Source organism: Loxodonta africana, chromosome 22 (genome assembly GCF_030014295.1).
Source record: "Loxodonta africana isolate mLoxAfr1 chromosome 22, mLoxAfr1.hap2, whole genome shotgun sequence".
Lineage (NCBI taxonomy): Eukaryota > Metazoa > Chordata > Mammalia > Proboscidea > Elephantidae > Loxodonta > Loxodonta africana.
Window position 1 is genome coordinate 10,328,361 of NC_087363.1, and position 25,021 is coordinate 10,353,381.

General features: G+C 41.8%; 1 protein-coding gene across 3 annotated transcripts in view; it reads right to left on the reverse strand.

The window, feature by feature from the left end:
• PTPRG (protein tyrosine phosphatase receptor type G) overlaps positions 1-25,021 on the reverse strand; it is an 822,569-nt gene that overhangs the window by 330,782 nt on the left and 466,766 nt on the right. For all 3 annotated transcript variants that reach the window (XM_064274291.1, XM_064274292.1, XM_064274290.1), the window contains exons 3-4: positions 20,536-20,715; positions 5,604-5,752 (exon numbers count right to left, since the gene is read on the reverse strand). In XM_064274291.1, the coding sequence (XP_064130361.1) occupies positions 5,604-5,752; positions 20,536-20,715 (329 nt within the window). The remainder of the gene's footprint in view (positions 1-5,603; positions 5,753-20,535; positions 20,716-25,021) is intronic.

Here is a 25,021-nt window from a genome sequence, read left to right on the forward strand (position 1 = left end):
GATGAAATCTCAAAAGCTTTCAAGGACAAAGTGTAGATTTTTTTGGTTGTTGTTAATTTATAATTTTGGTGCAAAGACTAATTGGGTGGGAAAACCTTATGTGCAGAGAGGCGAAGCTACTGGGAGTATTGATTTTTCCCACTTAGTGTGAATATTCATCTGTGTGCATGGAAATATTAATGCATTAAAGGGAGGCAGCCTCAGATCCTCCTGGGTGTCCTCTGCAATATATACGGCATATGCACCACAATACGTTTCTAAAAGATTCTCAGTTTCAAAACATCTGGCCCCAAGGGTTTGGGATAAGGGATTGCAGACCTGTACCATATGGCACAGTGTACATGGTATGTATTAGGAAAAATGTCTCTGCTTCTATTTACTTGCTAAGATGCTCTAAACAGAGCTGAAATGAACCAGCTGTGAGTGTCCCTGGAAAGGGCACATACAATCAATATGGATCATTTAAGCTTATTGAAGACTTCAACTCATAAAGCACCAATAAGACTGAATCAACAGCTCTAGCAATTCCTCATTGTAATAAATGAGATTTTAATTACCTCAGACAACAAGCATGCATTGAACCTCTACGTTAATGGAGCTCTCAGAGGTTGTATCTGGAGGTTTTCCTTCGCATTAACTCCAACATCAGTTATTAGTGGCAATACCACATGATGCAATTCCTATTGGTGTTATGAGAAGCTTTATTTAAGTTACCCACCACAGAACATGGAATGCATGTGGAATAGGAAGAAAATTTAGGGGAAGGTAGAAGCCATTATAGGTAACCATGACCGGGCAGATAACAAAAAGCGAGTATAAACGGAAGAACCAAACAGGTCACTCTGACACCACTGTTTTAATCGCTGGAATATTCTGTGTCTTTTGACCACATTAGCAAATTTCTTTTTGCCATGTAAAGTAACATTTTCACAGGTGCCAGAATTAGGGCATGGACATCTCTGAGAAGTCATTATCCTGCCTACCATAACTCCCATAATGACGTCTATTTATTCCTTAAATTTACCAAGTATCACCTGCCTCAGGGCCGTAGCATATTCCTGGCAAGCTCGAATTCACCTCTTTTGTCTCAATAACTATCACATTCTCCAGAGGCCTTCCATATCCTGGCACAAGATGGCCCTTTCCTTCAGAGGCCATATCACAACAGAAATTATATAGCTACTTATGTGACTGTTCCTTTATCCTTTATTTTCTGTGTCACCACTAGAGTGGAAACACCTTGAGGGCAGCCACCCGGTTTTTCTTGTCCACCTTTGTATCCCAGCGCTGGCAGACAAGAAATAAAATAGGCTGGGCATTACAATCTGACTCCACCGTTCTTTTCCAACTTTAACCGAGCTGTAAAGAATGTTGGCTATTAAAGGGTTTTTGTTTTGTTTTACGAAGACTTTTTTTCCCCTTCTATTAGACTGGATATTTATAAGTGTAGAAACTAAAAGACTGGGCCCAGGATTTCAGCCAGGAGAATACGGAGAGGTCTAATTTCTAAACGTGTACAGATAAAGTTGTCCTAAATGACCTCAGAGAATTCCTAGGAGGCAGCAAAGCCAATCAAGTTGTGTTTGTTGCAACTTACCTTCGGGGAGCAGAGCCAGCTTCCAGGGAGGCATATAGTTCAAAATCAACCTGTAGGCAGCTGTAGAAATTCCCAAGGTCATGACTTTGCCTCAGGTGGGGTCAAAGAGAATGAGTGACAGAAATGCTGTTACGTGTAAGGCAAAGCGCAAGCTGAATACCTGGGCACGTTTCCTCTCCAAAAACTACAAGATGATGGAACTTCTCAAGAGATGCATCCTCATTATTCAAATGTGTTTAAACCTAAACCATACAAGAAAGAGAGGCTCAATTCTACCAAACGCACTACTTTCTCTGCTCCGGAGTCTCACCACCACAGCACTACCGACATTTGGGGCCAGATAATTCTTTCTTGTTGGCGCTGTCCTGTGCATTGTAGGGTGTTTAGCAGCATCCCTGACCTCTACTCACTGGATGCCAGTAACAAACGATTGCCCCCAATTGTGACGACCAAAAACATCTCCAAGTCCTGATACATGCTACATCATGGAGGACCTTGAAAATGTTACTCTGGTTGAAAGAAACCAGGCACAAAGGGACAAATATTGTATGATCCTACTTATATGAAATAGGCAAGAATATAGACCAAAGCTTTTTAGGGGTAGGAGGGCAGGGGAAAGGAGGAGTCATTGCTTAGAGGGCACTGAGTTTCTGCAGAATAATTTGGAAAAGGACAGTGATAATTGTTGTACAACATGATGAACGCAGTCAACGTCACTGAATTACACATGTAAAAATTGTTGAGTTGGCAATGTTTGGTAATATACATATTTTACCACAATAAAAAAAAAGTGAAGAAAAAGTCTCTAGGCACTGCCAAATGTTCCTTGATGGGGCAACACTGTCCCAGGCTGAGAACCCTGCTCTAGTCTACCGCTCCCAGTGGACTCCTCAACAATGACTCTTTCCTGGCCCTCCATGCACAATGGACACAGACAAACGAATAATGCCCCAGTGTTGATAAATTAAAATTTTTTTTACTTTCTTAGAAAACAATTTAGGTATGTGGAAAGAAATAAACCAAGTTTGAGATATACAAACGGTACAAAAATCTCAGGAAGAGCTGGAGTTAATAAAGAGTTCAAGTAAAGGATATTTACATAAAATATTACCGGCACGTTTTGGGCTAAAAGTGAGCAGCTGTTTTGTATATATTTTAAAGTTAAATTTGATCTAGTTACCTTTCATCTGTAAAAATCAAGTTCCTCCAAATATATCCACTAAGTAATTTAATGTGTTTATCACATCCAAAAAAAAAAAGCAAGCTATGAACCAGATGGGGTTCTGTGAGGAACCCAATTAATACAGGCAGCTTCACCATCTGACATTACTTACAAGAAAAAAATCCAAACAAGGTGGCCAAACAATAAGCCTGAGCATTGTTGCTGCCATTTCAAATTCGTTTCTGAATTCAAAGACTCTCTTTGAGCAAAGGAAAACTGAAATATTCAGTTAAAGTTGTAAGCTTTCAGAAGAAACTACACCCTACTGGATGCATCTTTCCAGAATCCAGGGTAAAGAGGAGACAGGCCCATCTCGGCATTACGGGCAGTGATGTGATTATGAATGAGGTCTAAGTTTCCAGTTCCTAGCCCCAAAGGTCTTCTGTTCCAATGTAGCAGCAGCCAGATTAAGTTTTCAAACTTTCAAGCACAGGTCTTTAGTGCAGAACAACATTCACTGAACAAATGGCAACCCAGTTCTAAGACAAAGAGGCTTCAGAGCAAAGTTGGCTGTACGCAAGCCACTCCCTCAATTCACAACTCAATGGGAACCAGTCAACGAGGTCAGAAAGGAAAACCCCACACCTAAAAACACGATGTAATTTGCTTCTAGGAATCAAGTTTTCTAAGTGCAAATAAAGCTCAGACTTCTAAGAAATGATTCATTCAAATTAAAGGGAGGAGAGGCCATTAAGTGGAAACCTTACTCATGCTACACATAATTAGTGTGATTAGGACAGGAAACATCACAGAGAGAGAGGTCCTAACACAGGAAAAAATTTGGTAATGAAAATTTGTCAGCTAAACAAGAGTATGAAGTATTTTCTCAGAGTAACAATCTCCAGCTTCTCTGACAGTCGTGGATAACACACACGCACAGACACACACACACACACAAGTGCACATGAGCACCTATAAATGTTGGAAGTACAGTCCACTGCAGACCCTTATCGGGAACGTCTAACCAGAGCCCTGGGCCTGGAACATTCACTGATAGTGGAAGCTGGGTACTAAGCCTCCGACTGTCTTAGTTTCTTTTTCTTCCTCCTTAAAAAAAAAAAAAAAAAATTTTTTTTTTTTTTTTTTATCAGGGAAACTCCTTCCCTGCTCTAGATACCCAGCAAATCTTTGTACTGTTCATTTCGTGTGTGCCTCATACAGCAGCTGGCCAATCTCATTGTTGTATCTTTTCCCAGTGGGGAAGGAATGGGTTCCTTTGCCTGCAGCACAGGAGAGGGGTGAGTGCAGACCACCAGGCCAGTACTGGCTGTGGAGTGAGACCCACTGGCCATGGGGGACCGACACCCACATATAGAACTGATTGTTATCTGACTCTTCTCTATGGGAGTAACACGTTATTCCAACCAGTACCTGTGTGAATCGTGTCTTTCTTAGAGACCTTGGCTCGACAACAAAGAAATGATTGACTTTCTCCTTTTGTAGGAGTTGTTCACCTAAGTTTCAGGGATGCCTAATAGGCCCATGAATGGGTTTGGGGAGCAGGGAGGAGTTATGAAGCCTTATAAATTTTACATAAACCTATGCACAGATATAAACATGCCTCTTCTATGTGAAGGGCATCCAAAGCACTCATCAGATTCTTTAAGCAGACCATGGCTTAACAGAAGCTACGAAACACTAAGAGTGAAAATTTTCCTTGTCCATTTCACACCTCTGATGAAAAGATACTTCCAATGAGACAAATATTCAAAGGCATACCACATTTCAGTCCAGCCACAGGTGTGAACCTGTACCACAGAAGGCTTATAACATGGGAACCCCAATATATTTCTTTCATATCATTTACTTACTTGTTTTTTGTGAAAACTTACACAGCAAAAGATAAACCATTTCAACAAATTCTAAGTGTACAATTCAGTGATACTGCACACATTTTCCAAGTTGGGCAAATATCCTACCTTTTTGCAAATTATGCCACAAAATTAACGTGGGTTCACTGCCCCCTAAGCTTCCTATCTAACCTTTCTGAGTTGCTGTTGTCAGTTTGATCCCAGACATGCATACAGAAATAAGATCATAAATGCTGGGGAGTCTCAATATTTATAAAAATAAAAGAATATTCCCACTGACTGTGATTAAAAGCAATGGAAGGGGTGTGTTATCCCCACCAAATGTTAATAAAGAAGTTTTGAAACCTGCTCCCTGCCTCACCCCTGCTCTGAGAACATACACTCAGCACATAACCAAGTTGCGCCCATACCCTCCCTGTTCCTGGCAGCATGAATCTGTGAGAAAACCAACACAGGGAAGCAAAATGTCACCATCAACTCCCAGCAAAGCCAACGGGACTCATGCCACCTATGGCCACAGCCACTTTCTGAACAGCTGGTAGGAGCAAAAAAACACTCAGAGCAACTTCCCTACTGAGAGAAGGTTTTGCGATGTCTCTTAATATGTCAACTAACTTTTCTCTAAAGGGTGCAAATGAAATCACCCCAGTTTCCTATAAAATGTCACCTTTAGAAAGCAGGGTTTCAGAAGGGGGTAGTAAACAGAAACTGTGACAAAGAACCAAATGGCTGAAAATCATTGACCTGGGGCGAGTCTGCTCAAATCATGACGTCTATGACTTCTATGCATTTTTCCAGTTGAACGAAGACGAGGCACTTGAGGGTAGACAGCCGCCTGCCATGCTGTAGACAAAGGATTTCCAGAGACAAAGGTAGGTACCACAAGAGTTTCATGTGAAAAACGGGGATAAAAAACATGGCATCTCATTAACGTAAAGACCCAAGGCAGTCTGAGATCTCAAGTTTCTCTCACCTCGACGGGAAACCGCCTGCCATTGATGCTGTGTTCAGAGCCTGCCGAGCCATTGCTGTGGCCCCAGTGAAATTCCACCTTCTCAGCTTTAAATCTCCCGGGCAGGCCCGCGCCGCTGACAAAGTAGTCATCTTTCAGAAGGATGGCCACTGTGTAAAACGGGAGGGAAGGAAGGAAAAGAAAGTGAGTTTCAAAACCAAACTCTAAGGATCCCTTACGTTGTGCCTGATAAAGTTTACAATGACCATGACGTGAATTAGCTCCTTATGTAGCTTTTTTTTTTTTGTGGGAGGGGGTAGCTATTTAAACAAAACAAGTCAAAAACAGCCGTCTGAATAAATCTGCACGTTTTTTGCTGCAGACTGCCGGGGTCACTGCTGTCGTTTTTAGCTGGTTCAGGGTCAGCTCCCGACTCAAGGGGTCCCCACACACAAGAGAACAAAACAGTAGCCAGTCCTACACCACCTCCGTGGCCAGCTGCACGTCTGATCCACAGAGTTTTCACTGGTTCATTTTTGAAGTAGATCGCCAAGCCTTTCTTCCTAGACCACCTCAGTCTGGAAGCACTGCTGAGATCTGCTCAGCATTGTAGAAGACACAAGCCTCCGCTGACACACGGGTGGTGGCTGCACGTGAGGTGCAGAGACTGGGAATCAAATCCGAGTCTCCTCCACAGAGGGCAAGAATTCCATCACCGAACCCCCACTGATTCCTGGGGTCACTGTTACTGTCTTGTGCTGCTGTGAGAAGAGCCTGGCTCATGGCGACCCCATGTGTCATGGGTGACACATGGCGTCACTAAACTGGCTCTAAATCACGACAAATCCCAGGGAATGGTTTCAGAATTTCTTATCCATTTAACAGATGAAAAAAAGGAGACAATGACAAAACATGTCTCTCTGAGTCACTGATCAAAATCATCTGGAGAGTGATTTTTTAAAGCACTGATTCCTGTGATTACCCCAAGATTCAAGGACTGGAGTGAGATGGGAAAATATATGAAAAGCCAGACATGACAGTTATGGTTCTTTGATCAGAAAACTTAGGCAACGTATCAGGAAATCAAATTTCAGTGTTCTCCAATATGAAGGCAACAACAGCGGTGAAACGTCGGGGACTGGGGTTGTCATTTACAGCATCTGATAACACAGCCAGGACAGTGCAGTGCAGAATCTACTCATTAAAAACTAATTTCGACTCATAGCGACCCTACAGGACAGAGCGGAACTTCCCCCCAGTTTCCAAGGAGTACCTGGTGGATTAGAGCAGGCGACCTTTTGGTTAGCATCTTTAACTCTTAACCACTATGCCACCAGGGTTTCTCAAATATTAGCACCTAGCTAGATTCACTTTACTACTTTTTTTAAATTCTAATCGCCTCGACAGCAACGGGTTTAAGCATGGGGAAATTTCTCTTAGCTCACCAATAGAACACATCCACAGCACAGGGAACCTCAGCCAATTCAAACCCGAAATTTCAAAAACACATCCCTCTCCTTTGAAAGAAGCCCTGGTGGCTCGAGGGTTAGGCGTTCCGCTGCCAACCAAAAAGGTCAGCAGTTCAAATCCACCAGCCATCCCTTGGAAACCCTATGGGGCCGTCCTACTCTATCCTATAGGGTGGCTGTGAGTTGGAACCTGGGAAAGAGAAACTGAGAACCAATAACTTAGCTTTCCACTAGCAGAAGGAAAAACTCTTTTTCAAAAAAAAAAAATAAATAACAAAAGTAGTTGTTAAAATGCCTAAAAAATAGATTCTGTTTTACAAGTGCTGCAGTCCCTGGTTTATGTTCTCTGAAGTGGCTGAACTCATTCATTCATTTATTCAACAAATACTTATTGACTGCTAAGTATGTATAAAAAAATACACTGAATGGTTGTGATCAAAAGCCACGCTGAGTAAGCCATGGGAAAGTGCTCAGATCCCCTCACTGTACCTTCTTCCTGAAGAGATCCCAGTTAGAGCTTGGGCGGAAATCCCACATAAAAATTAGGTTTCCATAAAAGATAAGGACTAGACTAACGACCCACATCTAAAACAGTGCAATTAGTTTCAGCACTTTTCTTTATAAAGGAGTGAAGGAATCTTGCTCGTGTAAATCCTTTTTTATTGCATTCAAAAGGCAGTTTTTTTTACCAACTTTGAAAAATATACAACGAGCTTTCAATTAGCGGCACAGTGAATTAAGTGATAAAATGATTTAAGTGTTTCTTATGGCAATTAAAGACAACACGGCATTGTTCCACATTTATTTATTTATTTTTTAGTCATTATTTCAGAACAGGGGTCAGCAAGCATCCTGCAGAGGACCAAACAGTAAATATTTTTTGGCTTTGTGGGCCATATGGTTTCTGTTGCAGCTATTCAACCCAGCCTTTGTAGCCCAGAAACACTCATCGATAGCATACAAACAAATGGGAGAGGCTGTGTTCCAATAAAGCTTTATTTACAGATGTGGAAATTTGAATTTGATATAATGGAAATATTATTCTTTTAATTCTTTTTTCTTCAAACATTTAAGTATGTAAAAACAAGCAGTGGGGTTGTCATTTGGTGACCCCTATTTTGGAAGTTAAAATATTACAATTATACCAAGCATATACTTTTAGTTCCAATGTCAAAACATGTAGGAATTAGCTCTGCCATGTCTTAAACACTGCTGATTGCTCTCAGCCTGCTATAAATTCCACACATAACATTTTGCATCAGAAGGACGAAGGCAGAGCGTTTTGAGTGCATCTGTTACAATGTACCCAGGGACTCAGCAGCATCTTATAAATATTTGATTTTACCTAAATCATTTATGTCTCTGTCAGGGGTCATTTTCCTTGTTTTATATGAATAATTAAAAGCATAATTAGGAAGCTGTACAATCTGAAGCATTAATCTCGTTTTTCATTTCACAGTCTCTCTCACTGGAGCACACGCACGCATCCCCCTTCTGAAAACGCTTAAATTTGTGTTTACATAGGAAACAGGAAAGCAAGAACTTTCCCGGCCATCATGGACCAAATTTCTGATGACTGCATCTAGCCCTGCTGTTTTAAAGCAGAATGGGCTGAATGAAGGTGGTAACCACAGACCCAGAATGTCTGTGAGCAGGAGCTTGAGAGATGGCCAGACCTGGGTTGAAATCCTGTCCTGTCACTTAACAGTAAAGCGCCCTTGAGCGGGTGACCCGACTTCCTCCTGCCCCAGTTTCCAGTCCTGTTTAAACGGGGATAATAACAGTGTCTACTTTGTGAGGCTATTTTGACTCCTGAAGGAAACCACACACAGAAAGTACTTAACACAGTGCCAGAAACGCAGTGAGCACTCACTCAATGGCTGCTATTATCCAGCTCATTTCTAGTGACGTGGGCGGAGCTGGTGTGCAGCGCAGACGGGCGACCACACAGGTATAACTCTGTTTTCAGGTGGAGCCATCTTAATGCAATACCGTCATTCCGTAGAATAGTAAGTGTCATTAGGTAGGGACAACAGCAAGGACAGTTATGTCCCAAATGCCACACGGGAGGAGGTGGTAATTGCTGGGCAGATGCTTTAAATTTGTTAAAGCAGAGTAAGAAAGGGGTTTCCTTTTCTTGATTATTTCAGTCCTTTCGACCACATCAAGGAAGAGAAAATCTTAGTTTGGTGCTACATCTCCCTGATACTCCTTCACGCGCCCTTTCACCCAGGAGTAAGCACTGAGCTAGAATTTATTAACTTCCATAACTCTGATTTACTCTCACAGGATACACATATTTTTTAACAGTCAGTCAAGTACTGTCAAACAGCACTGGTTTTTCCATTTATGGTGTTGATAAATCTTCTTTTAAAATCAGTTCATTTAATTAAAATAAAGTTAGCCAATTGAAATAAAAAGAATAAGTGAATACTACTAAAATAACAATAAATAATGAATCTTAATTCGAACTTAAAAACAAAAGTAGTAACAGCAGCATCTGGGTAAGGTGAAAATTAGGAAGGTAACGGGCAAAGAGCTGAAGACTGGGAAACAACAAGATAGGGTGGGAGGCAGAAAATCCATCAACTAGCCCTTCTGGTCTTTAAATGGCTAATACGGACCGAGAGGGAATCCAAGCAGAATGTCAGAAGCAGTAGAAGCAGGTGCCAAACCGAACCAAGCCCGTTGCCATCAAGTCAATATCGACTCATAGCGACCCTATAGGACAGAGTAGAACTGCCCCATAGAGTTTCCAAGGAGCAACTGATGGATTTGAACTACTCACCTTTTGGTTAGCAGCTGTAGCTGTTAACTACTACAAAGAAGCAGGGAGGAGGTTCAAATTCAGGATTTCTTAACCCTGAGTCCAACAAGCTTTCGGGTTTAGTGACACAAGAAGTCTAGAGAATAAGAAGACAGTGAGTAGCTTATCTTTATCCCAAGAGAAATGGGAAGTCCCTCATACACCCAAGAGAGATAATGAGGAAGAAAGAGGGAGAGACCGCTCCTTTGGGCTGTATGGAGTAGGAGGTAGGCAACAGTGGCTGGCAGAAACTTAGGTTATGTTAGGGCAGCAAGTCCAGAAAAGAGACGCTGAACACGTTGAGTGAGAGCAGCCTCAGCTATCCAAGGGCTGTCAAGTCTTCAGACTGTCCTGGGTCTCCGTGAGCTCACTGCTGAACTGAGCAAGGTGAACAAGTGGCACTAGCTGTCCCTTTAACCACCTGAGACACGACAAATAACAGTCTGGCAGAGGGTTCTATGCCCTAAACAAAGGGGGACCCTTCAAAATAAACTTCAAAGTTCAGAAAACTGGTAAATGAAGCTTCTGCCTACCCAGAAACCTGAATGCAAGGGCTGGGGTGGTGGGGATAACAGAACAGAAACGGAGCTTAAAAGACAGAAAACAGAGCTTGCAGTTTGTGTAGACAAAGGGAGACCCCAGTGAAATAGCTCCAACTGGAATTCCAGGGTTCAGATAAGACTGAATGAACTCGAATGAACTAGATGAATGAACCAAAGAATTTGGACCTTTGGAAGACAAACACTTAAGAGGTGAAGAGCCAAAGCATACTTTTTTTTTTCCTTCCAGTTGTCACCAAGTTGATTCCAACTCATAACGATCCCACGTGTGTCAGAGCAGGACTGTGCTCCATAGGGTTTTCAATGGCTGGTTTTTGGGAAGTAGATTGCCAGGGCTTTCTTCCAAGGCTCCTGAGTAGACTCAAATTTTCAGCCTTTTGGTTAACAGCTGAGCTTGTTAACCCAGACTTAGCATGCCCCAAAAGGGTGAACTTTTCTTTTTAAACTTAATTTACTTTTTTGTGCAATCTGGAGTTAATGAGAGATGCCCTAGGTTATTACAAAGTTGGGGTTGGACGTTCTCAATGGAAATGATGCTAAACACCTAGATGTTTCTAAACATCTGTCTCCTTGGCTGAAATTTTTACTTTAATCAAGAGCTTGGCAGCCTCTTTGTAAGGGAAATGACCAATTCATTAGTAACAAAACAAAACTCAGCTCAAAATAAACCAGGACCCAGGAGTGATGCCCTCACCTGGCCTGTCTGTGATGCCCCATATTTATATCTATTAAGGATCATTCCTACCATCTGGCTGTCAGTTTGTCATGCTGTGGTGGCTTACGTGTTGCCATGATGCTGGAAGCTATGCCTCTCGTATTTCAAATACCAGGAGGGTCACCTATGGTAAACAGGTTTCAGTGGAGTTTCCAGACTAACACAGTCTAGGAAGAAAGGCTTCGCAATCTATTTCTGAAAATTAGCCAGTGAAAACCCTAAGAATCATACAATATTGTCTGAGATTTCAACTCACTAAATTACTTTGGACCTATCATCAGGGGGAACCAATCGCTGGAGAAGGATATCGTGGTTGGTAAAGTTGAAGGGCTGTGAAGGTGAGAGATTGTGTCAATGAGATGGACTAACATAATGGCCATTAACAATGGACTCAAACGTACCAATCATCATGAAGATGGTGTAGGCAGTGCAACGGTCACCACGAGTCTGTGCCGACTTGGCAGCGGCTGACAACTACTAAGAATTGAGGTAGGGGAGTGGGGTGTTGGAAAAAATAAATAAAGGCAATGGTTTGGTATAAAGTGAGTTTGGAAATCCTAAGAAAATATCTTTGAGGAACTATTTATGTACCTTACCTATCCAGGCCCTCCCACTCCAACATCAGGGATAAGAGAGCTTTTACTGAAATGAGAAAAAGCTCAGGTTATCACTATCAACACTAAGTTCTCTATTCCATATATGTAATAAATCAAAACACTTTTTGTGCTTCAGTTCTCTTTTGTGGTCAGCTCTAAGGAAGGAAAACAGAAAGAAGGGGGAAAGTGGAGCCAGCACCAGGAGCAGGGAGTAAACCAGACACAAAAAGACTGAGAGACAGAGACATGCCACAGGAGAGAGTAAATTCAAGGAGAGACACAAGGGGGAATGGGAGAGGGAAGGAAGCAGGGAAAAAGTACAAGCTCACAGAGAGGGACATGGAGAAAGACAAATAGAACAGAAAGCCCAAATGGTTAGAATGGTATGAAGACAAATATACACACAAATTTCCTAGAAGCTTCCTTTCCAATCTCATGACCACTAAAGGCTTATACATGCATGTGACATTTGGGCAGCCATGTTAGTACCATGGCATCACATCTGGAGTGGGAACTAAGCGTTAAAGTCCATGAATTTAGGAGGAAAACAAGCGTCGTGAAGAAGGGAATTGAAAACCCCTTAAAAACACGCCAGCTGCCTTTGAGTTGACCATGACTCCAGGTGGCTCCATGTGTGTCAAAGCAGAACTCTGATAGGGTTGTCAGTGGCTGATCTTTCAGAAGTAGATCATCTCTGGGTGGACCTGAACCTCCAGCCTTGAGGTGAGCAGCCAAGTAGGCACCTAGGTCACTCAGGCACTTTTTTTTAATTAATATTTTTTAATCTTGTTTTAAATTTGGTACTTGCTTTAAAAATAATGAGATTTTATAATTCTGACCAGTGTTTATGCCTTACTATTTTAATAAGTTACTTTTTTTCTTCTTTTAAAAATTTTTCCCCCTGTATTGTGTGTTGTCGTTCCCTTCACTGAAGTTGATCCCTGTCTACTAACTAGTGAATTCCCCTCCCTCCTCACCCTTGTAACCACCAAAGAATGCTTTTTTTTCTGTTTAAACCTTTTCTTGAGTTCTTATAATAGTCCTAGAGTCATCATCAACTGCCATTATATGTGCCTTAAGAAGTCCCCAGATGCAAAAATTCTCAACAAAACTCTAGCCAATAGAATTCAGCAGCATATCAAAAAAATAATATACCATGACCAAGTAGGATTCATACCAGGTATGCAAGGATGGTTCAACATTTGAAAATCAATCAACATAACCCACCACATAAATAAAAAGAAAGAAAAGAATCCTATGATCATCTCAATTGATGCAGAAAAGGCATTCAACGAAGTCCAACAACAATTTCTGATAAAAACTCTCAATAAAATAGGTATAGAAGGAAAATTTCTCAACCTAATAAAGGGCATATATGCAAAACCAATGGTCAACATCATTCTTAATGCAGAAAGGCTGAAAACATTCCTCTTTAGAACAGGAACAAGACAAGGATGCCTTTTATCACCACTCCTATTTAACACTGTGTTGGAAGTCCTAGCTAAAGCAATAAGGCAAGAAACAGAAATATAGGGCCTCCAAATTGGTAATGAAGAAGTTAAACTGCCCCTATTTGCGGATGATATGACACTATACATAAAAAAAAACCCAAGAGACCCCATGAGAAAACTATTGGAACTAATGGAAAGATCCAGCAAAGTTGCAGGATACAAGATAAACATACAAATATCAGTTGGATTCCTAAACACCAATAAAGAGAGCGATGAAAAGAATATCAGGAAAACAATACCATTTATAATACCTAGTGCCGTCGAGTCAATTCTGACTCATAGCGACCCAGTGGCGTAGTGGTTAAGTGCTGCCATTTATAATAGCCCCTAAAAAAATTAAATACTTGGGAATAAATCCAACCAGGGATGTAAAAGGCCTATACAAAGAAAACTACAAAACACTACTGCAAGAAACCAAAAGAGACCTACATAAGTGGGAAAACATACCATGCTCATGGATAGGTAGACTCAACACTGTGAAAATGACAATTCTACTGAATGCAATTTACAAATACAATGCAATCCCGATCCAAATGTCAACAACATTCTTTGAAGAGATGGAAAAACTAATCATTAACTTTATATGGAAAGGGAAGAGGCCCTGGATAAGTAAAGCACTACTGAAGAAGAAGAATAAAGTAGAAGGAATCAAGCTACCTGACCTCAGAACCTACTATACAGCTATGGTAGTCAAAACAGCCTGGTACTGGTACAACAACAGATACATTAAGCAATGGAACAGAATTGAGAACCCAGATGTAAATTCATCCACCTATGGTCACCTGATCTTCGACAAGGGCCTAAAGTCCATCAGATGGGGAAAAGTCAGTCTTTTTAACAAATAGTGCTGGCAAAACTGGATGTTCACCTGCAAAAAAATGAAACAGGACTCCTACCTCACACTGTATACAAAAACTAACTCAAAATGGATCAAAGACCTAAATATAAAGCCAAAAACCACGAAGTTCATAGAGGAAAAAATAGGATCAATGCTAGAGGCCCTCATATACAGCATTAACAGGATAAAAACCACAACCAACAATGCACAAGCTCCAGAGGAAAAGCTAGATAACTGGGATCTTCTAAAAATTAAACACTTATATGCTCATCAAAGACTTCACCAAAAGAGTAAAAAGAGAACCTACAGACTGGGAAAAAACTTTTGGCTCTTACAAATCAGACAAAGGTCTAAGCTCTATAATCTATAAGAAAATCCAACACCTCTACAACAAAAAGACAAATAATCCAGTTAAAAAATGGGCAATAGAAATGAAGAAACACTTCACCAAAGATGACATTCAGGTAGCCAGCAGACACACAAGAAAATGCTCACGATCTCTAGCCATTAGAGAAATGCAAATCAAAACCACAATGAGATACCATCTCACCCCAGCATTACTGGCACAAATCAATAAAACAGGAAATAACAGATGTTGGAGAGGCTGCGGGGAGACTGCAGCTCTTATGCAGTGCTCGTGGGAATGCAAAATGGCACAACCATTTCGGAAAATGATATGGCGCTTCCTTTGAAAGCTAGAAATAGAAATACTATATGAAGCAGCAATCCCAGTCCTGGGAATATATGATAGAGAATTAAGAGTCTTCACATGGACAGACATGCACACCCATGTTCACTGCAGCACTGTTTACAATAGCAAAAAGATGGAAACAACCTAAATGCCCATCAACAGACGAATGGATAAAGAAATTGTGGTACATACACACAATGGAGTTTCACGCAATGCTAAAGAACAACAATGAATCTGTGAAGCATCTTGTAACATGGATGAATCTGTAGGACATCATGCTGAGTGAAATAAGTCAATCAGAAATGGACAAACATTATATGAGACCACTACTGTAAATGCTCATGAAAAGGTTTACACACAAAAAAGGAACAATCCTTGATGGTTACAAGATGGGAGGTGGGGATGGAAAAAACACTTAATAGACAATATATAAGTGAAAACTTTGGTGAAGGGTAAGACAGTACACAATACTGGGGAAGCCAGCACAACCTGTACAAGGAAAGGTCATGGTAGCTTGACACATCCAAACTCCCTGAAGGACCAAACTGCTGGGCTGAGGGCTGTGGGGACCATGATCTCGGGGAATATCTAGCTCAGGTGGCATAATATAGTTCATAAGGAATATGTTCTACATTCTACTTTGGTGAGTAGCCTCTGGGGTCTTAAAAGCCTGTGAGCAGACATCTAGGATGCTGTACTGGTCTTGCCCCTTTGGGAGCAAGGAAGAATGAAGAAAACTAAAGATACAAGGGAAAGATTAGTCCAAAGGACTAATGGACCACATCTACCACGGCCTCCACCAGACTGAGTCTAGAACAAGATGGTGACTGGCTAACACCACTGACTGCTCCGACAGGGATCACAGTAAAGGTTCCTGGACAAAGCTGGAGAAAAATGTAGAACAAAACTCTAACTCCAAAAGAAAGACAAGACTTGCTGGCCTTACAGAGACTGGAGAAACCCTGAGAGTATGACCCCTGGGCACCCTCTCAGCTTGGTAATGAGGTCACTCCTGAGGTTCACCCTTCAGCCAAAGACTGAACAGGCCCATGGAACAAAACAAGACTAACAGGGCACACCAGCCCTGGGGCAGCAACTGGAAAGCAGGAGGGAACAGGAAAGCTAGTAACAGGGAACCCAGGGTTGAGAAGGGAGAGTGTTGACATGTCATGGGGTTGTTAACCAATGTCATAGAACAATGTGTGTACTAACTGTTTAATGAGAAAATAGTTTGTTCTGTAAACCTTCATCTAAAGTACAATTAAAAAAAAAAAAAAGAACACACACAAAAAACCAGAAGTCTCTGGAACAAAAGGACAAATATTGTACCAGGGACTCCTTAAGGCGCACATAATGGCAGTTGTTGATGGCTCGAGGTAAGGCTCTGCATCAGTTTCTCTCTCTATCAGCCATGGATCAGCACAGACTCCTTGGGGCACAGAGGCAGTGGTTAGCTGGGACTGTGCATTGCCATGAACAACAGAATTGCAGGCCACCTTTCTAAGTAGACGTTTGTTTGGCCTTGGGCCTTTACCCCGTGTCCAGGAACAGCAGGAGAGCCATGCCCTCCTCGGACACCAAGCCTGCGTCATGTTCTCAGAGAAGTGGCTCAGGAGAGAAGAGTGAATTGATTCCTCACCGACTTACCTATACCTACTTTTACCTGCCATTTATCTTCTTAGTAACTTAAACTATTTCTTAAGTGTTTCCGCGCCAGGAACTGTGGCATACGCAGATAAATAGGACAGAATATAACCAAAACCAAACCCATTGACGTCAAATCAATTCCAACTCGTAGTGATCCTATCGGACAGAGTAGAACTGCCCCCATAGGGTTTCCAAGGAGCGGCTGGTGGATTCCAACTGCTGACCTTTTTGTTAGTAACCGAACTCTTAACCACCATGACACTCAGACTCCAGGAAAGAATATAGGCAAAGAAAAAATACAGCAAACCAATATAAAATGGGGAAATGGAACTAACCTAATGTCTACTACAGCAGGCACATTCACCGTTTGTTCTTCGTATGGGATATAAGAAAAAGTAATTAAGAAAACAGAAAGCCAGTAAATAGTTAAAATTCATAGGAGACCAAGGCTTATTAGCATACATCAGGAGCAGCCAGCTAGTCTTAAATCCTGATCACTTAGCTAGAAGCTAATGCCAGGAGCTGCAAGATTATCTCGAAATGTTCTTTATGAATGCATTATCTTTTCATTCTACAAAAAATGAAAGAAAGGGAAATAACTTTAGATGAAATCAAATGAGAACTGGCATAATAGAAAGTTAAGGCTCCTCAGGAAGCAGGGAGATGCTATCTGTCTTGCAAAGATATTTTAGACAATGCTCAAGAACTAGAGTGGGTACGACCAAGTCGCTCTACTGATTACACAGGATTGGATATATAGCACTCTCAGGGTGTTAAGACAGATATGAAGACTAAGACTATTTTATGGGAAAGTTACCCGTCTGTATGTAATAGGCCATTTTCAATATTAACTTTCTGTATCCATATTTTAATGTCCAAAAGACAGAGTCTATGTTACAGGTAAGTAACCTGTAAATTTTCATCGGAAAAAATAAATGCTTCCTCCTGGATATATTTTCTGAAAGCAGAAGGTTCAAGGAAGACTTTGGGGACAAGAAAAATATGCATTGTTTTAAGATTAATGATTTAAGGAAAAGAAGCGTTTTCTTCATCTAGGTCTGCAAGATGGATGTAAAATGAATGCTGGCAGCAGAGATATACCTTGTGGCTTATGTTTTCATTTAATTCAAACTTTATTTTGTGGTAATTGTAGATCCATGTGCAGTTGTAAGTAATCATACAGAAAGAACCCTTTGCCCACTTTCTTCCAACGGTAACATCTTGCAAACTGTACTATCGTGGTATGTCTTGTTTTTTTCTAAACTGCAATTATCCAGGTTGCCGTGTGGGAATTACCACATCCCGCCTTTAACTGAACTCTGTGTGTGCTGGTCAGTTAAATTTACAGGATCCAGACATCCTATACAGAGCAACAAAATCTTCATTTCTCCAACGAACTAGAGAACTTAGTAATTCATTTGGCATTTTAAGATCTACAGAGACAACCCCTTTATTTAAGAGAAAAAAGTTTCTCTGTTTGGGATAAAAAAAAAAAAAACAAGTTGATATGTGTGCCCAAGTTCCCAAATTACCAGAGGCAGAAACTCTTTCAAGAGAATAAGTATACGATTCCACATTCTTGTTTCAGATTACTTATGGTTATCAAAACCCCTTCTGGAGAATCCATATTTTGCAATACTAGCCCACACAGTATTATGTCATGAATTTTACGGTAATAAGTACAGCTTGAGAAGTAACGAGGATTTATTTCTGCTTCTCAGAAAGCTGCACTTCTTAAATCCCTGAAGACAGATGCTTCCGTGTCTCTAAAATCAGGTGCATGAACTCAGATACGCAACAAGTTGCAGATCACTCTAGGACGTCAGCAGAGTGACAGAGATTGATAATCAGCTTCTGGAAGACCAAGGTCATGAATCAACTTGCACTGAGTGAACCCTATACCCGTCTAAGACCTGTCATTGGTGATACAGAGCTGAAAGCTGTCACTGAAACGTGTTATCTTTGCAGAAGGCTGTCAAGCATTCCAAGTCAAGCAGACAACCCAGCGAGTTGTCTCTGGCAGGCTGCTGGAAAGTGGCCCTGAGGAGACACTCAACTCTAAACTCCCATTACACCCAGTGTGGCAAAGCTCCTGTTCACCATACTCAGACTGTCGAAGGAGTAATAATCCCATCGTGGTTCTCCAAAGGGCACCCACATGTGAAATGTAAAGCAGGATCACTGGTGGAGAAATCCTGCATTGTAACAGTAAGCGCACGATTTGCGTTGGGGGGCTCAGGAGCGGGGTGAAAAAGTGTGCACATACAAATTTCTGATAACACAGCCTTCCATGAGCAGCTACTCAAATGGCTGAATTAAGGTTCAAGAGGCGTAACCTGCTATAAGGCAGGAAGGAGAATTGTTGATGGGGACATTATTTAAAAAAAGCCCAAAGCCAGGAACTACGGTGCTGAGTGAGTGGGAAACAATTTTATGAAAAAGACAAACCAACCCAAAGAAATCAGGCACGAGTAATCTTGGACAATGCTGGTTTAGAGAAAGAAACTGGATACACAAAGTAGCATGCATAGCCTCTGAAGTTAAAACAGAAGGCAACTCTGTGACCCGCAACACAAACGGGACCAAAGAGTTGACGGTAAAGTCATTTTAGCCCACCATGAAGGCTTCACATAGCCAAAGGCCCTGAAAGGGATTGCAGAGTGGGTTGTGGCTAACATCCTTGGTTACAAATGGTTGATTTAAAAAGAAGAGAAAAAAAAATTTTTTTAATGGGCTAGCGTATGAGGAGTTGGTTCAGTGGTAGAATTCTTGCCTTCCATGTGGGAGATCCAGGTTCAATTCCTGCCAAAGCACCAAGTGTGCAATCACCACCTATCTGCCCGCGGAGGCTTGTGTGTTGCTATGATGCTGAACAGGGTTCAGTAAAGCTTCCATACTAAGATAGACTGGGAAGAAAGGCCTGGTGGTCTACTTTCAAAAATCAGCCAGTGAAAGCCCTGTGGATCACAACGGTCCGATCTGCAATCGACCATGGAGATGGCACAGAATGGCGCGGCGTTGCCCTCCATTGTTGATGGGGTCACCATGAGTGTGGGGCCAACTCAATGGCAGCTAACAATAACAAAAATTATAGGCAGTTAAATAATAAGATACAAAAATATCTTTAGCCATTAACAGGACCCCGGGCAGCCCTGAAGAGAAATTTAATAAAACATGCCAGTGTTTATTTTCATACTGGACACTGAGGCACGGCAATGTCTTCTCTGCTACTTACCACAGACAATCTAGACATTAAGAGAAGCACCACGGTGACTGACAGGAGGCAGCTCTGTGCATTAACCACGGCGAAAGGACGATGCCTCCCATTCATAAATTCCAAAGCACGAGTGGGACGGGTAAAAGGCAGCAGAAGATCCATCTGCTGGTCTGATACATAAAGGGATGAGGCATTGCTCTTTACTCTGACACAGCAAGAAACATTACTGAAGCAAAGTCTCAAGGGAGACAAAAATTGCATTTCCATTTGTCTGGAGGAGCGCTGTCCAATCGAACTCTCGGCAATGACAGAGTGTTCCGTATCTGCACTGCCCGATATGATAGCCACTTGCCGCGGGTGGCTACTGAGCACTTGACAATGTAGCTAGTGCAACTAAGAAACTGAATTTTTAATTAATTAAAATTAAAATAGCCACGTGCGGCTTAGAGGCCACCATATGGGACAGCACAGGTTTCTGAAGGTCTGGGTCACACCTGGCTAATGTGGGTGGCGATTTAAGGGCAAACCCTTCCTGCATCAATGCACCAGCAACAACAACGATAGCAAACACAGGTAAGTGCTGTGAGACAAAGCCACTCGATCCACTGCACGTATTGACTCACTTGATCACAGCAATCCTAGGCGGGCGACGCTATTCTATTATCCACATTTTATGTATTTTCTTAAAAACTGAGTCACAGAGTGATTAAGTAATTTGTCCAAGTCACACAGCGAGTCAAGAGCTGCTCGGCAAACCAAGGGCCAATTTCCAAGCTCTTGCTCAGCAACAGGCTCCCCATAGCTACATGTACTCTTTAAGGAGCAAGTGACCGTTAAGGTTACTAGTGACAGCGAGACTTGTTTCACGTTGACCTGCGGACAGGTAAAGAAGACACAGCCTACCTGTTTTCCCCGTGTTTTTCATCCAGGTTTTGTTAGAGGACTCGTTGTCGAAGCCATCAAGCTGCAGGTCCTGGTATTCCTCGCCGACACGTGCATGCTGGTCTAAAATGTCTATAGGAGACTGGTGACGGCCCCCACAGCTGACGCTGGACGTGACCCAGTGCTCAGGACCATAGGCACCTGTCAAAGAAAACAGCACTTCAATCCTGATGGCTCGTGGGTTCAAGACGGATGGAACTGATGAGACTGCGGAAGCCAAGCACTGCCTCTTGCACTGCACGTGTACATTTCTACATGTGCTTGCTCTGAAGACATTAAACCAAAAACCAAACCCAGGGCCGCTGAGACAATTCCGACTCACAGGAAACCCTGGTGGCGTAGTGCTTAAGTGCTACGGCTGCTAACCAAAGGGTGGGCAGTTTGAATCCACCAGGCGCTCCTTGGACACTCTATGGGGCAGTTCTACTCTGTCCTATAGGGTCGCTATGGTATGAGTCTGAAGACATTAGAGTACTGAAAACTAAGGCTCAAGAACCATCCGCTCGATATGGCAAGGAGATTTAAGAAAGATATGTTTCTTAAGATGGTTTTGCTTCTTGATTTGTAATCAAACATTTGCTAGCTTCATCTTAATCAGAGAGTTGTCCAGAAGGGCAGTCAAAGTTGTTCATATTTTTAAAAAAAATCTTAATACGTGTTCTAAACAAGCAAAGCATTTGTTGACAAGAAAGCACCTTAACCAGTGTAAGCACGTTCTGCTCTTGTGAGCAGCATCCTAAACACATTACCTCTTAACGCACAGGAATTTGTGAAAAGGAAAAGAAAAAAATATGTAAAATTAAAAGCAACCCAAAACTAGATGACAGTCATTACGAACAACGGTACCAAGGCATGTTTTTCCCTTTGGCTGAAAGTGAAAGATTTTCAATGTGGCCAGAGCTTGCACACTTAACACGCTGATAGGTTAGAGTTAGGCTTAGGCTTCGTGTTACATCCAGGGTTAGGGTTAGGAATTTGCTTAATGTTAGGCTTCAGGCTATGTCCAGGGTTAGTGTCAACTGTAGGGTTAGATCTAGGTTTAGGGTCAGGGATAGGGTAAGGGTCAGATCTAGGATTTCGGGTAGGGCTAGTTTGAGGGTTAGAGCTAGATCTAGGGTCGGGGCAGGGTTTCGGTTAAGGTTACACATAGTGTTAGCTTGTACACTCACGTCTCCGCTTCTCTCCCTCTCTCTCATACGAGATGGGTGGTAGTAAGTTTCTTTCAGACTAGACTCATGTAGTGTTCGAATAAACAAAAACTTTATTGGGACATACCCCACAGAAATAAAGGGAGAAAACGTGACCATAAAGATAATTCTAACTGGAGCTTAGACTGTGGAATAATGGGAGGCAGAGAACATGCCGCATCTGCCTCTCTGCCCATTGAGAAATGAAACACTATGGGGGCAAAGCCCATCATGTTGATAACCAGCTCTGAGGTTTTTCTGCACCCTAGCTTTAACCCTTCTGGACCGACAAAGCAGGAGCAATCTGTTAGAAAGAAATAACCCTTACTAAGATATATCCCCTTTTGATAATTAAATATAAAATATTAAGTTTAAACATTACTATTTTTAGAAAACTTAGATTTCCAAATCAATAAAGTTTAGAGTGTGTATATACGTACACATATGTATAACTTCTAGGATATTTAGCTCTCAATTTCTTCACAGACCAGATGGAAGGGGATGAATGGCCAGCTTGCTTTTAGGAGAGCAGCCTACCCACCAACAGTATCCTTGTGCCCCCAGTGTGCACCTGGCCTCGTGTGGCAGAGGACAAATGAAACCTTAGCATAATCTCCTGCCTACTGAAGGAGAGCCCACATGGGTGCCCATCACTGCCACCAAGCGCTCTGTCATCGTTTTCCCAGTTCCCTTCTCATTTTCTTTATCTCACCATTTACAGCAGACATAAACAAGGGAGCTGTGAAAAAGAGGAGCAACCACACAAAATCTTCTCAGTCATGATAATGGAAGCTTCCGGCTGTAGGAATAATTGATGCAGCTCCCTAAAACTGATTCGTATCCTTGCTCTCTGGGAAAGAACCCAGCCTCGCTCTCACTCTAGGTCATTTTCCCTAATCCTCACTTCAAAGGGTATGATAAAAAAAGACCATCAGAAAGAACAGGCACACTGACTGGCAAAGGCCTCGCAACCTCAGAGCACTTCCAAAAATCATTTACAAGTGCCGTAATACCTCCCAGGGAAGTTCAAAGTCACGGTTTTCTTTACTGTAGAACTCCAACTAAATTAGGAAAGGTCAACAGTTTCTCAATTCCGTTGTTTCACCTCTTGGCCAAACTCACAAAGACTGTGATGAGCCCTGAAAGGAAGAGCGCTTGTACTTGCAAGCAAAGGGAGGAACGATGATCTGCCCAATTCTGACCAATCTTTATGCTCATTTTACATCTATATGTGAAGAAACCAGGGCATATAGTATCTCCAGTCACCTGTCTACTACTCAAATTTCCTACCAGATGCCAAAGGAATCCACTGAAAAACTGAATACAGTGACAGTTGATATATTTGATACTGACAAAATTAAAAATATGGTTAGCCACAACTGGACCTGTATCTTCAAATCACGGAAACTACTGTTTTAACATTATACATCTACGTATATAGCCAGTTAAGCAGCTACTGTCAGGCAGACTGACTCATGGTGACCTCATGTGTGTCAGAGCAGAGCTGTGTTCCACAGGGTCTTCAATGGCTGATTTTTCAGGAGGAGATTTCCAGGCCTTTTTTCCGAGGCAAATCTGGACGGATTCAAATCTCCAGCCTTTAGGTTGGACCTTGTAGGAACTTACTAGTCCAATAAAATCTCATTCAATAGGAAAAATTGCTATGGAACACGATACATACGACTCCAAAGAAATAAGAATGCAAACCGTCCTTTGTAAAAACACACAGATGCCTAACAATTATCCTCGTAATAAAAAAATACACTGCAATCTCTGAAAAGCACTTGCCATTCATATTATTTTTCACAACCTCGCAGACATGGGTGAAATATGATTTAGCACTCTATAGAAATACAATCAGGGTTCGTACCAGCAGGATTCATTTATTCACTGGTAACAATGTGAAGATTTAAGCCAACTACACACTTGCTTTCGCACTTCTACCCAATATACGTTCAAGTGCAATTTTAATTGAAACTGATCTTCCACTTCAGATTTTAAATTAATTCCTCTTTGGAGTGCTTCATGCTCCAGACACCCTTGCCTTATGAAACCCCTATGTCATAATGGAGGAAACACAACACTTTTTCCAAGCCTCCAGGTATTGATTACCAATTCTCACATCAAAGCACCATCACAATTCCACACTGTATAAATCTCTCCGGAGTTAAGACACTTTCTAAAGGACAGAGAATTATATCATTAATCATCTGCAGTTGCCCAAGTCTCACAGTACTGAATGCTCTGTTTTTCAGAACTTTGAATACATGTTTTTAAATAAGAAACATGACACTAAATAAAGACTGTGTTTAACTTAAACCTAATTTTTGGGAAAAACAATCAGCAAGAAGCCATCCTCTCTTGGGTATGACATTACCCATCTGAAACAAGGAAGGCAAAGCCATCGGCCAGTTAGTTTACGATTTAGTGATTCTTTCTTAGAACGGGCAGGATGATTCTGCATTTGGGCAGCTGACAACTAATTCTGATCAGCTCACCAGCTCTGACATGCCAAGCTGACACACAAAGTTATGCTTCCAAGCCCCCGCGTGTCTGTCAGTTTGTCGTACTGTGGGGGCTTCTGTGTTGCTGTGATGCTGGAAGCTATGCTACCGGTATTCAGATACCAGCAGGGTCACCCATGGAGGACAGGTTTCAGCCGAGCTTCCAGAATAAGACGGACTAGGAAGAAGGACCCGGCAGCCTACTTCTGAAAAGCATCAGCCAGTGAAAACCTTACGAAGAGCAGTGGAACACTGTCTGATATAGTGCTGGAAGATGAGCCCCCAGGTTGGAAGGCACTCAAAAGATGACTGGGGAAGAGCTGCCTCCTCAAAGCAGAGTCGATCTTAATGACGTGGATGGAGTCAAGCTTTCGGGACCTTCATCTGCTGATGTGGTACGACTCAAAATGAGAAGAAACAGCTGCAAACATCCATTAATAATCAGAACCTGGAATGTACGAAGTATGAATCTAGGAAAACTGGAAATCATCAAAGATGAAATGGAACACATAAACATCGATATCCTAGGCATTAGTGAGCTGAAATGGACTGGTATTGGCCATTTTGAATTGGACAATCATACAGTCTGCTATGCTGGGAATGACAACTTGAAGAGGAATGGTGTTACATGTATCGTCAAAAAGAACGTTTCAAGATGTATCCTGAAGTAAAACGCTGTCAGTGATAGGATAATATCCATACGCTTACAAGGAAGACCAGTTAATACGACTATTATTCAAATTTACGCACCAACCG